We start from the raw sequence: 13,912 nt of genomic DNA, 5'->3' as shown, positions 1-13,912 counted from the left end.
TCAGTTATTGACATCAGAAATCTAGCAGGAAGAGCTAGTGTTTCGTTGACCCTTCACTGTTAGCAAGGGATCCAGGTGGTGAACCCAATGCCTTCTCTGCTACAGTGTGGCCACCCTTCCCTTGCCAGCACAGTGTCAGACATGGCCTGGCAAAGCTGAAAACTTTTTTTTTTAATTTATTTTATTTTCATTGGCAAGTCAGATATACAGAGAGGAAGATCATCAATCCATTGATTCATTCCCCAAGTGGCTGCAATGGCCAGAGCTGAGCCAATCCGAAACCAGGAGCCCGGAGCTTCTTCTGGGTTTCCCACTTGGGTGCAGGATTCCAAGGCTTTGGGCCATCCTCGGCCACCTTCCCAGATCACAAGCAGGGAGCTGGATGGGAAGCAGGGTCGCTGGGATTAGAACTGGTACTATGGAATCTTGGCACTTGCAAGGAGAAGACTTTAGCCACCAGGCTACAACGCTGGGCCCAGAACTGAAAACTTATAGTTATCCACTGTACCCGCAAAATGTCCAGGCATCAGTTCTCATACCAAGTTAATAGATGTGCACACCAAGATGAAAGGGATGTTTAAAATATCCTATAAGATGATTCCATTCATAGGCAGGTCCAGGTGGGAACTCTAGAGAGATTATCAATAGCTTAGGGCAGTGATAAGCTCAAGGATAAAGGATGCTTTTTGAGGTGATGAAAATTCTCTAAATTAACTGTGGTGGAGGTTTCACCTATCAACTACCAAACTACACTCTTGAGATGGACTTACTATATGGATGCTGATTCTATCTCAATAAAATTTTGAAGAAATCTGACAAGGATTTAAAAATGCATCAGTGAGCAGTTATGAACATGTATGAAAAAAAAAGAAAAAGTTTCAGCAAGGAAATGAAATACAGGACTCAATGCTGAAACTCCGGAAGTGGGCTTAAAGCCCAGTGAAGTTGTGCAAGCAAAAAATCAGCAAGCTAGAATATAAATTAGCCAGTCAAAAAAAAAAAAAAAAGCCAGGCCTCAGAATTCTATGGCACCATAACCGAAGGTCTACATTTTATAAAATTGGAGGTCCAGAATAGAAGTGATGGAGGGAGGAACTGGAAAAAAAAAATGTCTAAGAAATAGTAGCTGAAATTCTTGCAAATAAAATATAAAAACCTATAGAGTAAACCCACAATAGGTTAAAATAAAATCCATGCCAAAATATATTACAATCAAAGTTTTGTAGAGCCACTACTCTATGCTTTCAGAACTACCCTCTGTAGTATCATCAAAGGAAAGAATATTTAGGAGCGAAGAGGGCCTCTGTTTCTACTCTGTATTTTGCTTAGTGTGAATATGCATTCACCAAATGATTGCGGCTTTATGGTACATGTTGAGTATGGATACTTACAACTATTGCCAACATAAAAACTACAGGATTAAAAATGCCTGCGTCCCTTAAAGAATGTTTATGCACTGCTTAGCATACAAAGCAAACAGCCAGTAAATGCATTGATTCTGTGTTTACTTGATGCTATAGTACTTCCCATTTGTTGGTTTCTTGTAGTTTGTTCATTGTCTTGATTTTTTCTTTTTTCTTTTTAAAAAAAGAGTAAACCCCTACCATATTTGTTGTTCTTGTCATCAGTAAATAGTCGCAATGTATATAGTATGAATGACAATACAATTGGACGGTATGTGATTGCAATGGCTGCCACAGGATTTGCTTACTTTTTATTAATTCTCTTTCTGGATACATATGCATGGAGATTGAAAACATTTGTGTTTCAATATATTTTCTTTGGTGTCTACAAAAAATTTAATAAGGTAAGTGACTGAACGTGGCCCATAGAGATTACTCTATAACAAATGTATAGCATCACCCATACTTCACTCAGTTTCTGGCTGTGTGAAAAAGCATTCAATCCATGTTGATCAGGATCTTTTGTGAATCAGAAATCTTCATCACAACTTGAATTTTGTGACTTTTTTCTTTTTAACATTGTGTCCTTTCCCGCTCTGAATATGCAATATATACGGAGAGGGTTATAATAGAAATCTTTCCCTTAAGGAACTTTCCATTCATTCCAGTTCCACCCCTCTCCCCGCCACCACCACGCCATAGCTCTAAATCCCCAGGTGATACTGATTCTGCTTGTCTGAAGCACATTTTCTAGTAATTCTCTGGAACGGCTGTTCTTACTTTTGGTGTTTATAAGAATCCCGCAAATTGGCTTTTTAAAAATATATATTTATTTTATTTTTCTCACTGGAAAGACGAATATACAGAGAGGAGGAGATGTAGAAAGACCTTTTGTCTGCTGGTTCACTCCCCAGGTGGCCGCAACGGCTGGAGTTGAGTTGATCCAAAATCAAAATCCAGGAGCTTCTTTCGGGTCTCCCACATGGATGCAGGGTCCCAAGGCTTTGGGCTGTTCTCCACTGCTTTCCCAGGCCACAAGCAGGAAGCTGAACTGGGAAATGGAGCAGCTGGAACACAAACCAGCCTCATATGGGATCCTGGTGGATACAGGGCTAGAATTTAACCACCAGGCTGCTGCACCTGGCCCTTAGATTGTTTTTTAAACTACAAATTGCTAGTCTCTATCAAATTAAAACTAAAAAAAAATCCAGGAAAAAAAGCATGTGTTCTGATAAAAAAAAATCACAAAATACTGAAAGTATATCTAAGAGGCATTAAAAGTAGGGTAGCAGAGAAGAGAGAAAGATATTCCATCCACTGGTTCATTTCCCAAATGGCTGCAATTGCTAGGGCTGCGCCAGACCAAAGCCAGGAAGCTGAACCTTCATCTTCCCAATCATATTAACAGTAAGCTAGACCAGGGTAAGAACAATCAGGGCTCCAATTAGTACTCCAATTTTTGCTTGTCTTGGATTTTGTTATAAATGGCAAGATTTCATTCCTTATGATTGCATGGTTATTGCATGGAGTATATGTACCAATATTTCTTTATCAGTTTCTCTATTGATGAGCATTTAAGTTGAGTTCATGTGCTTGCTATTGTGAATTGTGCTGACAAAAACATAGGGTTGTGGGTAGCTCTCTCAGATGCAGATCTCATTTCCTCTGGGTCTGTTCCCAGTAATGGAATGGCTCATATAGTAGATCAATTTTCAGTTGTCTAAGCACTCTCCATACTGACTTCCAATATTGTACTAGTTTACATTCACACCAACAGTGGATTGCCACTACATTTTAATCATGAATAGACCACACAAAGGACAGTAATGCAATAAGATTTTATTAGCTAGTGATATCATAGCCCTACCTTTCTTATCTTCCCTGTTAAAAGATATCGTGAATTCCTGGTTACTTCTTTTAAGTTCAAATGAAACATTTTCTGCATAAAATCCTGGTTTTTCCTTCTTTTTATCAGAGGAGGGAAAAACAATCTTTTCCACACTCTTAACATTATTTGTAGCTTCTAGATCAGGATATACTTCATTGTTAACAAATATAATTATTGGCAGGGGTCAGTGTGGTGGCAGAGTGTCACATACCATATCCTGTGAGGCTGGCAACCCATCTCAGTACACTCCTAGTTCAGCTGTTCTATTCCGGTACAGCTCCCTGCTAACGTAGCTGGGGAAACAGTGCATGTTGTAGCACTTGGGCCCTTGGCACCTACATGAGAAACCTAGATGGGGTTATATGCTCCTGGCTTGGCCAGGCCCAATGCTTGCCAATGCGGCCATTTGGAAAATAAACCAGTGGATGGATGAGGCTGCTGTGTGTATGCATGTGTGTGTTTGTGGGTATCTCCACATTTCAAATACATATTGTTAAAAATACAGTGTTTTGTGGTATCTTTTTTGATAGAACATGCTTCTTACTCATGCTTAGGAACTCAGTTTCTGAACTTTGACAGCAGGGGATAAGTTTGTACTTGAGAGCTGAGACGATATACTGGAAGTCTCTTGGAAATGATTGAAATCTTTTGTTTTCATATTTTTGAAATTAGCCCCACTTCAGTCTTCCTGAAGTCATCCGATATAGAACCTGATGCCACAGGGCATCCATCTCTGTGATTCTTGTCTTGTTAATGCAGGAAACCGTGTCCAGGGAATTATCTGGAGAATCTGAAGATGAAGATATAGAAGAGGAAACATACAGAGTTCTGAGCCAGCCCCTGAAATTGCTGAATGCCACAGTTGTTATTAGGCAACTCATAAAGGTAACGCCACTCATTCACCAACATAGGCCAGCTTCATCCCCACTTAACAGTGTTGCAGGGGCTTTTTGCCCTTCTTTGGGATCTATTTGTATTCTCTCTGTAGAATAGGAGTTATTACAATACTGTCAGGTGGTGTTGTCTATGGGGATACGAGGTATGGGTTGTACTTAACCTATAGCGGTCTTTATTTTCTATGTTTATATACATATGTACATACATATATGTGTATATATGTATATAATGTTTAAAAATTTTTTTAAAGATCTATTTTAAGATTCCGGCAGTCCTGGCTGTGAGAAATATCTCCCTTGCTGTCCAAAAAAAGGAGTGCTTTGGGCTGCTGGGATTGAATGGAGCTGGGAAAACGACTACCTTCCAGATTTTGACTGCAGAGGATATTGCTACCTCCGGGGATGTGTTCGTTGAAGGCTTTAGCATCACCAAAAATAACATGAAGGTAAGACACTACTTATGATGTGAGACGTATGGTGACTTTGGAGTGCAAGCAAGAGGCAAGTGGTAGGAGATTATAGGAAAGAATCATGGAAAAGCCTTGGTATTTATAGTACTGATTTAACAATGGGTAAATACAATTTTTTTTAGCAGAGTAACAGGGAGGTAATAAAGGCAGTTTTATTTGAAGAATGTAAATCAAGAATATCATTTGAATTCTTTGAAGCTACAGGAGTAAAAGGAAAATTCTGTAAGCAATACCTCTGCTATATGTCAGATAAAGTGCTGGAATCTCTTTCAAATTAGTTGGACGTACAATTTCTGGCCTAATATTTAAGAAACTTGGAGATCACTAACTGCATCCAAACAAGTGAAGACCTGAACAGCCACTTTTTTAGATCAAAAGATAAGGGCAGTCACAGAGGACATCACTGTCCTCAAGTTGGAGATGGTAAGAAGTGGATACATCAAATTATAGCTCACTTGCGCTCCAATCCTGAGCAGAGACTACAGAGGGAATGAGTGCCAGGTCTGGAAAACTTGAACCACTACTGGTGCATTGCTGGAGGCTCTACCACAAGGTTGGGTTTTAAAGCCCCATGGGGACTCAGTTCCTGGAAGCCCCACCTTTTTGTGAGTTTTGTTTCTTGATGTTCTTACCACTTCCCTCGTTCCTTACTATTATTATTTTTAAAGATTTATTTATTTTTATTGGAAAAGCAAATTTATAGAAAGAGACAGAAAGATCTTCCATCTGTTGATTCACTCCTCAAATTACTGAGCTAATCTGAAACTAGGAGCCAGGAGTCTCTTCCTGGTCTCTCAAGTGGGTGCAGGGTCCCAAGAGTTTGGGCCGTGCTCCACTGCTTTCCCAGGCCACAAGCAGGGAGCTGGATGGGAAGTGGAGCAGCTGGAACACATACCATTGCTTATATGGGATGCTGCACTTAGAGGTGGAGGACTAGCCAGCTGAGCCATTGCACCAGCTAGAAAAATCCCTCTGCAGTCCTGAATGAGACAGGAAAAAGAGCATAGGCACAGCATTTGTTCTTGTGTCATACCTCCAGCAGCACTTACCTGATAACTTGCTGGGGTTTTATCAAAGTCTAAATAGCTGTAGTAGGGGAAATACTCAAATCCAACTCGCCTTATTCATCTGAACAGTCAAGAAGAGAAGAAGAGAGAAATCCATCATTAAATAAACCTAATTAATAAATCTATTAATGCAATGGCTTATTTTTGTCATGAAAAATCAAAATATGTCATTTTAACAATGTTCAACTACACATCCTAAAAGTGTTATTTCTGCCTAACTTAAAGTTTGTATCCTCTCATCAAGTATCTTCCTATTCTCCCCAACTCCCTGTCTATGGTAACTGCCACTTTACTCTTTGAGTTTTACTCTTCCAAAGAGTTCCAAGTTTAAGTGAGATAATTCTTACTTGTATCTGTGCCTAGCTTATTTAATATAATTTCCTCTGGGTTTGTAAGTACTACTGCAAGTTACAGCATTTATTTTTAAGGACTGAATAGAATTCCATTGTGTATATATACTGCATTTTTTCTTATCCATTAATCCAGTGATATTTATACAGGATGTCTGAATATCTGGGCTATTGTGAGTAATACTTCATTGCAGTGAATACGGGAGGATAGATTTTTTTTCAGTATACTGATTTCGTTTTCTTCTTCTTTGTTTTTTTGGTTTTTTTTTTTTTTTGCTGCACAGAAGTGACCATCTTATTCAGTCAAGGTTGAGGAGTGTATCTCTAGTTTTTATTAATAGCTTATTTCTCATATTACTATTATTATTTTATTATTTTAAAAAATTTTTTTGGATTTTCTCTGTGTCAAATCTGAAGCAATCAAACTCAAACTTTTATATTTCTAGATTTGTAGATATTTTCAGGGAAATAAAACTTAGTATTTATCTTTGATATTGTTTTTTATTTTTATACATTTATTATCTGTTATCTTGTCAGCATTTCTTTTTCAAAAACTTTTGGGAAGTATTTTATGAAGAATATATTATTGCTTTTGTCAGAGTTTGGCCACACAAGTCAGAAAAGGAAGTGTTGTGATCTCTGTCTAGTTTCAAGCATTTGATGACTATTTTCCTTAGTTTTCAGACTATTTTCATTTTTTTTCAACATTGTGGCAAATTAAAAAAAAATAGTTGAATCCAATCATATGGAGGTTCTGAGAACAGTCATCATATTTTTTTGTTTTTTTTCTTTTAATTAATTTACTTTTGATGATGTTTTGATAGTTGATCAGGGTGGGAAGGATCGAGGAAATTCTCTGTAAAGTGTGTGCAGTGATGGGAGTGGGTAACGTCGTTGGAACCATGGGCTGGAGAATTTCCAGTCCTCTGTTTCATCCATATTTACTATATACTCTATGCCATCTATATTTACTGTTAATTTATTTGGTTGCCATTCTGTTATTTTAGATAAGGTCAAAAATAGGCTATTGTCCACAGTTTGACGCCTTGCTGGAATACATGACTGCTCGAGAAATAATGACAATGTATGCCAGGTTGTGGGGTGTCAAAGAGAGCATGATTCCCACTTACGTGAACAATTTTTTGAGATTGCTGGAACTGGAATCCCATGCTGACAAGTATATCTATACTTACAGGTGAGCTGTTATACCATATTAGTATTCTCATTGCAGCCAAGAGTGTTAATCTGCCTGTGATTCAGCTCTTTGAAATGAATGCCCACATTTTAATTTGCATTCCACAGACAGAGAATGACTATAAAATAATCAAATGTGCTTCCAGGGTTGAAAAACCAGCAATAGAATAAATGTGCTAGTACTATGTCTTCCTTTTGCAGAGATAAAATGAACCTTTTTCTGTTTGAATTGCAGAAGAGCCTCTCATCTGATCATTACACATTGTATACATACATTACAACATACTGCACTGCATAAATATTCTCAATTGTTATGTGTCAATTAAAAATCTTGAAATGGACTTCTATACCCCATAAATATGATTACATATAAATATATAAGTACATACACATGTGTATTAAATCATTGTAATGTTTAACTTCATCTTTTTTCTTCTTCCTTGACCACCAAGTGGAGGAAACAAACGTAGAGTAAGCAATGCCATTGCTATGATGGGAAAACCCGCAATAATCTTCCTGGATGAGCCATCCACTGGCATGGACCCAGTAGCCCGACGTCTCCTCTGGAATGTGGTGACACAGACACGCGAAACTGGAAAAGCTGTCATCATAACCTCCCACAGGTGTGGACTTATGGAGGGTTGAAATGATCATATGATAAAATTTATTTGGGAAAATCAATATTGGATAATAAATTTGCCTGAGTATGTGAGCTTCATTGTGATCATAATGAATGGAATGGCCAAGAATCTCTGGAAAAGGATAGAAATTACAGTTGCTTCCAAGACTTTCCTTCAGTGTTTAATTTGAAAAAAGCTCCTTTTATCCATGTGATTATAACAATTCCAACTTCCCATTTCAAGGAGAGTTGGCAAAATCCTGGATGGATTACAGAATATCTTCCAGTGAGATAATTATAGGCTAACTTTTCTGGTATCTTGTTTTTCCAGCATGGAAGAATGTGATGCTCTTTGTACTAGGCTGGCAATCATGGTGCAGGGAAAGTTTGTGTGCCTGGGAAGCCCTCAACACCTCAAGAATAAATTCGGCAATGTTTACACTGTGAATATCAAATTCAAGCCTGGTACAGATGAGGATACAGTAAATGAATTTAAATCATTTATCGAGAGAGTTTTCCCAGGTAAGCTAGTTTGGACTCATTTTGTTAGAGATGTGTTAGATATTATTAATAATACCCGTTACCTATATCTTGTATGTCTCCAATAACTTGTCATCTGAGTTATTTATATATTTCACATAGAGTTTTCTATTTGGATGTGTGTTCCTATAAACATCTTGTGTCTGGTGATGCTAAGAAGTTTTCCCCGATACAGCACTATTCACCAGCCTCTTGCATAACTAATCAGGCAGCTGTATGTTTGGACTATCCATATGATTTATTATCTCAGGCCACAAAGTTTGAGCGTAACTTCAATTATTTGAACAAATAATCTGTTATTTTATGCAGGATTATCATAAGAAAATTCCAGAAGCTGGATAGGTTAAACATCAGAGAGGTTAGAAGTCCAAGTTCAGAATGTCAGCAGGCTTCATTTCTCCTGAAGTCTCTCCTTGGTTTGAAGAGAAACTTTTATTTGCTCTGTCCTCATTAGAACTTTTACTCTGTGTGTGCATATCCCTGTTGTCTCTTTCTTTCCTTGTAAGGACACCAATCACAGGGAATTAACAGTCTAATGACTTCATTTAAGTATCATTATTTCCTTAGAGGCCCCATTTACAAAATCACACGGTGATTAGGGCTTCTTTCAACATCAGAAATGTGAAGGCAACAATTCATGGATTTTGAATTTTTGCACCAAAATAAACTTAACTTTTAATGCCATTTTCCATGAACTTTTTGAATTATTCACATGCTTGGAAAGTTGAGTATACTTACTGAATGTGTATTGAGTATTAGGAATAAAATCTGGTAATAACAGAACTTTGGAGGGCCCAGGTTTTTGGGACATGAGAGATGATTTGTGTCTTTAAGAATTCCCCTGAACTCCAATAAAAATCATGCTTCAATACAATAAACTGCTAAATACAAAAATGAAAATACACACGATACAGCTGAATAGTAACCTATAGCCATTTTAAGGTGTATAGAAGCTGGTTTATATAAACTAAAATTCAAATGTCAATGAAGTAGTCACAGGATATGGTTAAGAATTTGCATTTTGTAACATATCAGTCACTCAGTACTATGTCAATTAACTCCATAATGTTGTAAACTGTTATCGATGTTATGTTATGGCTTTTAATTGTTCGGGACAATATTCTGCCAGCTCTGCTTTCAGACCAGAGATGGTCTCCCCAAGAAACTGTTGAATTTATCTGGACAATAAGGTGCTGGACTCTATGCATGGTACATGCTTGCAATGAAAGAAGCATGACTGGATTTGAACTGTAATACTGCAATAAGGTGGAGTAATCCACCATGGGGAGGGGTACAGGAAGGGGTTGGGGGAACTTCAGAGCCCATGAAATGATGTCATAAAATGAAATGCAATAAAAAAAAAATAATTCCCCTGAACTCCACATAATAAAATTATTCCATTGGGAACACATCTTCTGAATGCCTTAACCTAGTCATGTATACTGAAGAGTGTTTTTTTTTTCTTTCTGAATTATATCTCCTTTTGTATTAACCCTACTCACTCCTCCACTGCATACGATTAAATTAATGAAGCGATGTTTTGGCAATTATCAATGAAGCTTAGAAGATTATTTACCTGTATTTTTTTTTCATTTCTTAGGCAGCAAATTGACACAAGAGAGTCAAGGATTCCTTAATTATTACATTCCCAGTAAGAAAAATAGCTGGGGAAAGGTAATGGCTCAAACTATGCCCTTTTAACATCCTAAGAGGGCACTAATAGTGGAAAGTATCTGAAATTTAGACAAATGGAATGGGATCCCAGCATTATAGAAGCAGTCTTTAGATTTCTTTTCAGATACCTAAAACCCAATTGCTTCTGTTGCTTCCCTTAAGTCCCAATATTAATGCACACCTGTCAAGAAACTGGGAATGGTGACCTGCATCCTCTGCACTCCATGATTTCCTATTCTTTCTCATCCTCCCCTTGTGTAACCTTTGTCTTCCCAAGTAAACATAACATGATGTGGAAAAAGTGGAGGAAAAACGAATCCAGGCTGGGGGCTAGAGAGGAAACTGCAATGCTAACAGTCCTTTTTGCTGTTCTTAAAGGTGTTTGGAGTTTTGGAGAAAGCTAAAGAGAAATTCGAGCTAGAAGATTATTCCATCAGTCAGATAACCCTGGAACAAGTGTTCCTGAGCTTTGCTAATTTAGCTACAACAGGTCGTCAGAATATTGAACCATGAGTTTCAGCTACAGCCAGTTACCCTGTATCTTTCACTGGCTATACTTGGATACACAGAGTGAAATTGCTGTGTTTGTATATCTTGGTGTAAATAGATTTAAGTAATAAAAATTTTCCCCAGTGAGAAAGTTTGTTTCCTTTTCTTTGCAGTTTTCACTGGGTGGCCTATGCATACAACATGTTGCAAATGTAAAGACAGTTGATTAAATTCCTGTTTTCACCCCTAGAACTAGGGGAGCACCATTTATCAGAGTGGGAAGGACACCTATTCCTGAGTATCCTGAATGTTTGAACAGAAACACCCAGAAATGTGACAGCCTATATTGTTTTATGATGTTTTCACATCAGGTTATGGATATGAAGCAATAAAGCCTGGAGTAAATCTTTCTTTCCCGTAAAGATACCCATGCACACACGGGTTTTATATCATGAAGTCTAAAGTCAACTCAAAGGAACATATTACCTTTGTAAGGGAATCTTCACTCTTGAGAACATTTTAGAATCCAAGAGCAGAAGCAAACATTCCTTTGGGTAGTGTTCTTTCTACCCTTGGCCCACCCCTATTTCTCATTAAGAAGAAAAGAAGTCATAAAGTGGAAAGGGAAAGAAATCAAAAATGTCCTTGTCTCCGCTTTCAATTATTTACTTACTTGAAAGGTATTATCTTCAACATCCACAACATCCTGAGACAAGTGGAAACTGGTGTTGCAGAGTGCGAGCGAGATCACACTGTTAGGCGGAATCTTTATTGTCCAAGCTTGGTGACACCAGCTTCCACTACACTCCAGTAGCCACTGTGCCAAGCAGCAAAAGTCACAGGTTTTTAAGCTCTCATCCTCCAATCAGATTGAGAGCCATGCAGTACAAAGTTTCAGGCAGGAAGTAAGTTTCTAGAACCCAAAGTTGTCCTACAGCCAACTAACCTAAGGCATCAGGGCAGGAGGGGCCAGGTGTGCAGAACCTGCAGAGTAACGTGCTGTCAGTTGTGAGTGCTGTGGAAGGCAGGAGGGGCAGTGTGCACTTTAGGTGCCTTCAGTTAACATGAATGATGCGAGAGGAGGTAGGAAGGGCGGGTTGTGGAAACTCAGTGCCCTGTCCACTTTTTGTCAACCTGACAAGTGGTATGTGCCATTAATGGCGGCGCTCCATTACACTGGGAACCAGAAACTCCATTCAAATGGGTGGCAGATAGTATTTGAGCCTGCTGCCTGCCAAGATGTAACAGTAGGAATGGGAACAGGGCCAAGACTTGGATCCAGGTAAATAACGCCAATAAATAATGCAGGCATCCCAAGAGACAGCTTAACTGCTGACCATGAACAGTATGAGAAACCTAATCCGGTCTTTAGGATTCGTGGTCAGAAAGATAATCAGATAGGTGGAATAGGTGCTACTGAATCACCAACATAAAGAGTGAGCTGTTCCACGAAGCTGCTGTATTTGGGGATGGCTTGTCCAAAAGTTGTTACAGCCATAGTTGGATATTGAGTACTAGAGTGACGTCCAGAAGTCCGTCTCTGTTGTGCTGGTTTCGGCTAGAGTATGTCTTGCCTCAGTTTTCATTCCCACACCTGTGCTACAGATCCTTGGAAACCAACTTCAGATCCTATAAAACTGGTTTCCCAAGTGGGCCTTCTTTAAAGGGGGGAAAAACACATTAACTTTTAACTTAACATTTAGTATTTGTCTGATGTGGTCTTTGCGCCCAGAATTCCCAAAAGGTTATTTAAAAGGACCCACTATGAGGGGGGAGGCGGTAGTCCAGGAAAGGGGATTAACTTCATGACAAAGGTCCGTGCAGGAGATGGGTGGGTTTGGTCAGAACACAAGAAGCAAGGTTGTTGGGGTCACCTGAGGAAGGCCCCAGGCACTAGGCATGGCGGGAGGAGGGCGCGCCTGGAGCCGCTGGACCCCGGTGGATCCAGCGGGGACTGCAGCTGGCTCCCAGCACTAGGCCCTGGAGTGCGCGCGCGCACGAGGCCGAGGCCCGCGGGGCGCCTGCGCGGTGGGGCGGTTGTGAGGAGCGTTGAGAGGCGGCGGCGCGCGCTCCAGACTGGCGCCCCTCAGCGGCGGCGGCGGCGACGGCGGCGGTCGTGGCGGTTGCGACGCCTGAGCGGTGAGTGCCCAGGCTGTGCCCCCGGCTCTTCCTCCTCCTGCCTGAGGTGCCTTGCGCTGGCCGCCCCGCTCGCCGGGGTCCTGCAGGTCCCCAGGACGCCCTCCGGAGACGAGCAGGCACTCCGGGTGCCGACCCTCCACGCCTTGTCCTCAGAAGCTAAACGAACCGTGAGGGACTTTTGGGGTTTGGGGTCCGTTCCTCTGATTACAACTCGCGTGACAGAAGGCGAAGGTTTGGGGAGCTCAGTGGACCTGACTCCCGACTCTTCTGCCGTTTTCTGGCTCACCTCTCCCGGGCTCATCTGTGAAATGGGAATCTGGGGTGGGGGTAGGTTGAACGCCGGCCTCCAAGGGGGACACTAGCCAGGGAAATTGTAAGTAAGTTGGGAAAATGTTCAAATCCTATCAGTCCTGCCAAAATAGAGCAAAATCAAAGTTAGGTGGAACAGGATAGAAAGTTGAGGTTTTTGAGGAGTCTGGGAGGCTGATATTAGGGTTGCTGGAGAACTGGCCCCAGGTTACTAGGGGTCTGAAACAATTAAGACCACGGGATGTGCTGGAGGTAGCCCGGCTGAGTGTCAGAGAGGAGAGTTTTTCTCAGACAGTGTCCCCCATATTCAGCACAAAGCCCCACCACCACCATCACTTTGGGGCGTGAGAAAGGACACTGTGAGCCCTGGTGAGGTGGTCCCAGGGAGACAACCTCCACAGAGGAGGAGCCAGTGTCCCTGCGAGGAGCAGAGAAATGCTGGTTAAGAGGCAGGAATCCTTGGGCTTGGAAAGAGGACAAAAAACCTTAACATCCTGACTTACTGTGCCAGCTGTGCCAGCTTCACTCCATGGCCAGAACACACTCAGCAAGATTAGAAAGCTCTTAAACGAAGACATAGGAGGAAGACTTTGTAGACTTCTGATAGGGAGAGATTTCTTAATGCACTCAGTGTATGGGCAATGAAGGAAAATTATTTTAAAACATGATGTTGGATTATGCTTATCACAGTTCCATCCAAGATTATTGTAGAATTACTATTGTTTTGTGAATGGAAGGATGTGCTGAGTTCAGTATTTACTAAATGAACTCTCTAGGAAAGAACTGATAATTTCTTCCTATGTTCTGGAAAGTGTAATCAGTGTTAGAATCTGTAGGATATGCAGAATTTCTGTGAGAAAACATTTAGCACTTT

The 13,912-nt window shown here is 40.3% G+C and overlaps 2 protein-coding genes across 2 annotated transcripts in view; both read left to right on the top strand.

Annotated features, from left to right (window-relative positions):
- Positions 1-10,735, top strand: part of LOC121151870 (phospholipid-transporting ATPase ABCA3-like) — a 55,992-nt gene extending 45,257 nt beyond the window's left edge. The window contains exons 23-30 of the mRNA XM_040973722.1: positions 1,636-1,807; positions 4,051-4,176; positions 4,439-4,633; positions 7,082-7,269; positions 7,721-7,891; positions 8,219-8,409; positions 10,028-10,101; positions 10,480-10,735. Coding sequence (XP_040829656.1) covers positions 1,636-1,807; positions 4,051-4,176; positions 4,439-4,633; positions 7,082-7,269; positions 7,721-7,891; positions 8,219-8,409; positions 10,028-10,101; positions 10,480-10,614 — 1,252 coding nt within the window. The 3' untranslated portion in view covers positions 10,615-10,735. The remainder of the gene's footprint in view (positions 1-1,635; positions 1,808-4,050; positions 4,177-4,438; positions 4,634-7,081; positions 7,270-7,720; positions 7,892-8,218; positions 8,410-10,027; positions 10,102-10,479) is intronic.
- Positions 10,736-11,747: 1,012 nt separating this feature from the next.
- Positions 11,748-13,912, top strand: part of LOC121151869 (phospholipid-transporting ATPase ABCA3-like) — a 63,317-nt gene continuing 61,152 nt past the window's right edge. Inside the window, exons 1-2 of the mRNA XM_040973720.1 lie at positions 11,748-11,872; positions 12,323-12,896. Coding sequence (XP_040829654.1) covers positions 11,748-11,872; positions 12,323-12,896 — 699 coding nt within the window. The remainder of the gene's footprint in view (positions 11,873-12,322; positions 12,897-13,912) is intronic.

Source organism: Ochotona curzoniae, unplaced genomic scaffold (genome assembly GCF_017591425.1).
Source record: "Ochotona curzoniae isolate NIBS_2020 unplaced genomic scaffold, NIBS_Ocur_1.0 contig_2321, whole genome shotgun sequence".
NCBI lineage: Eukaryota > Metazoa > Chordata > Mammalia > Lagomorpha > Ochotonidae > Ochotona > Ochotona curzoniae.
Note: the sequence above shows the minus strand (reverse complement) of the source record. Positions and strands in the feature narration are given on the sequence as shown.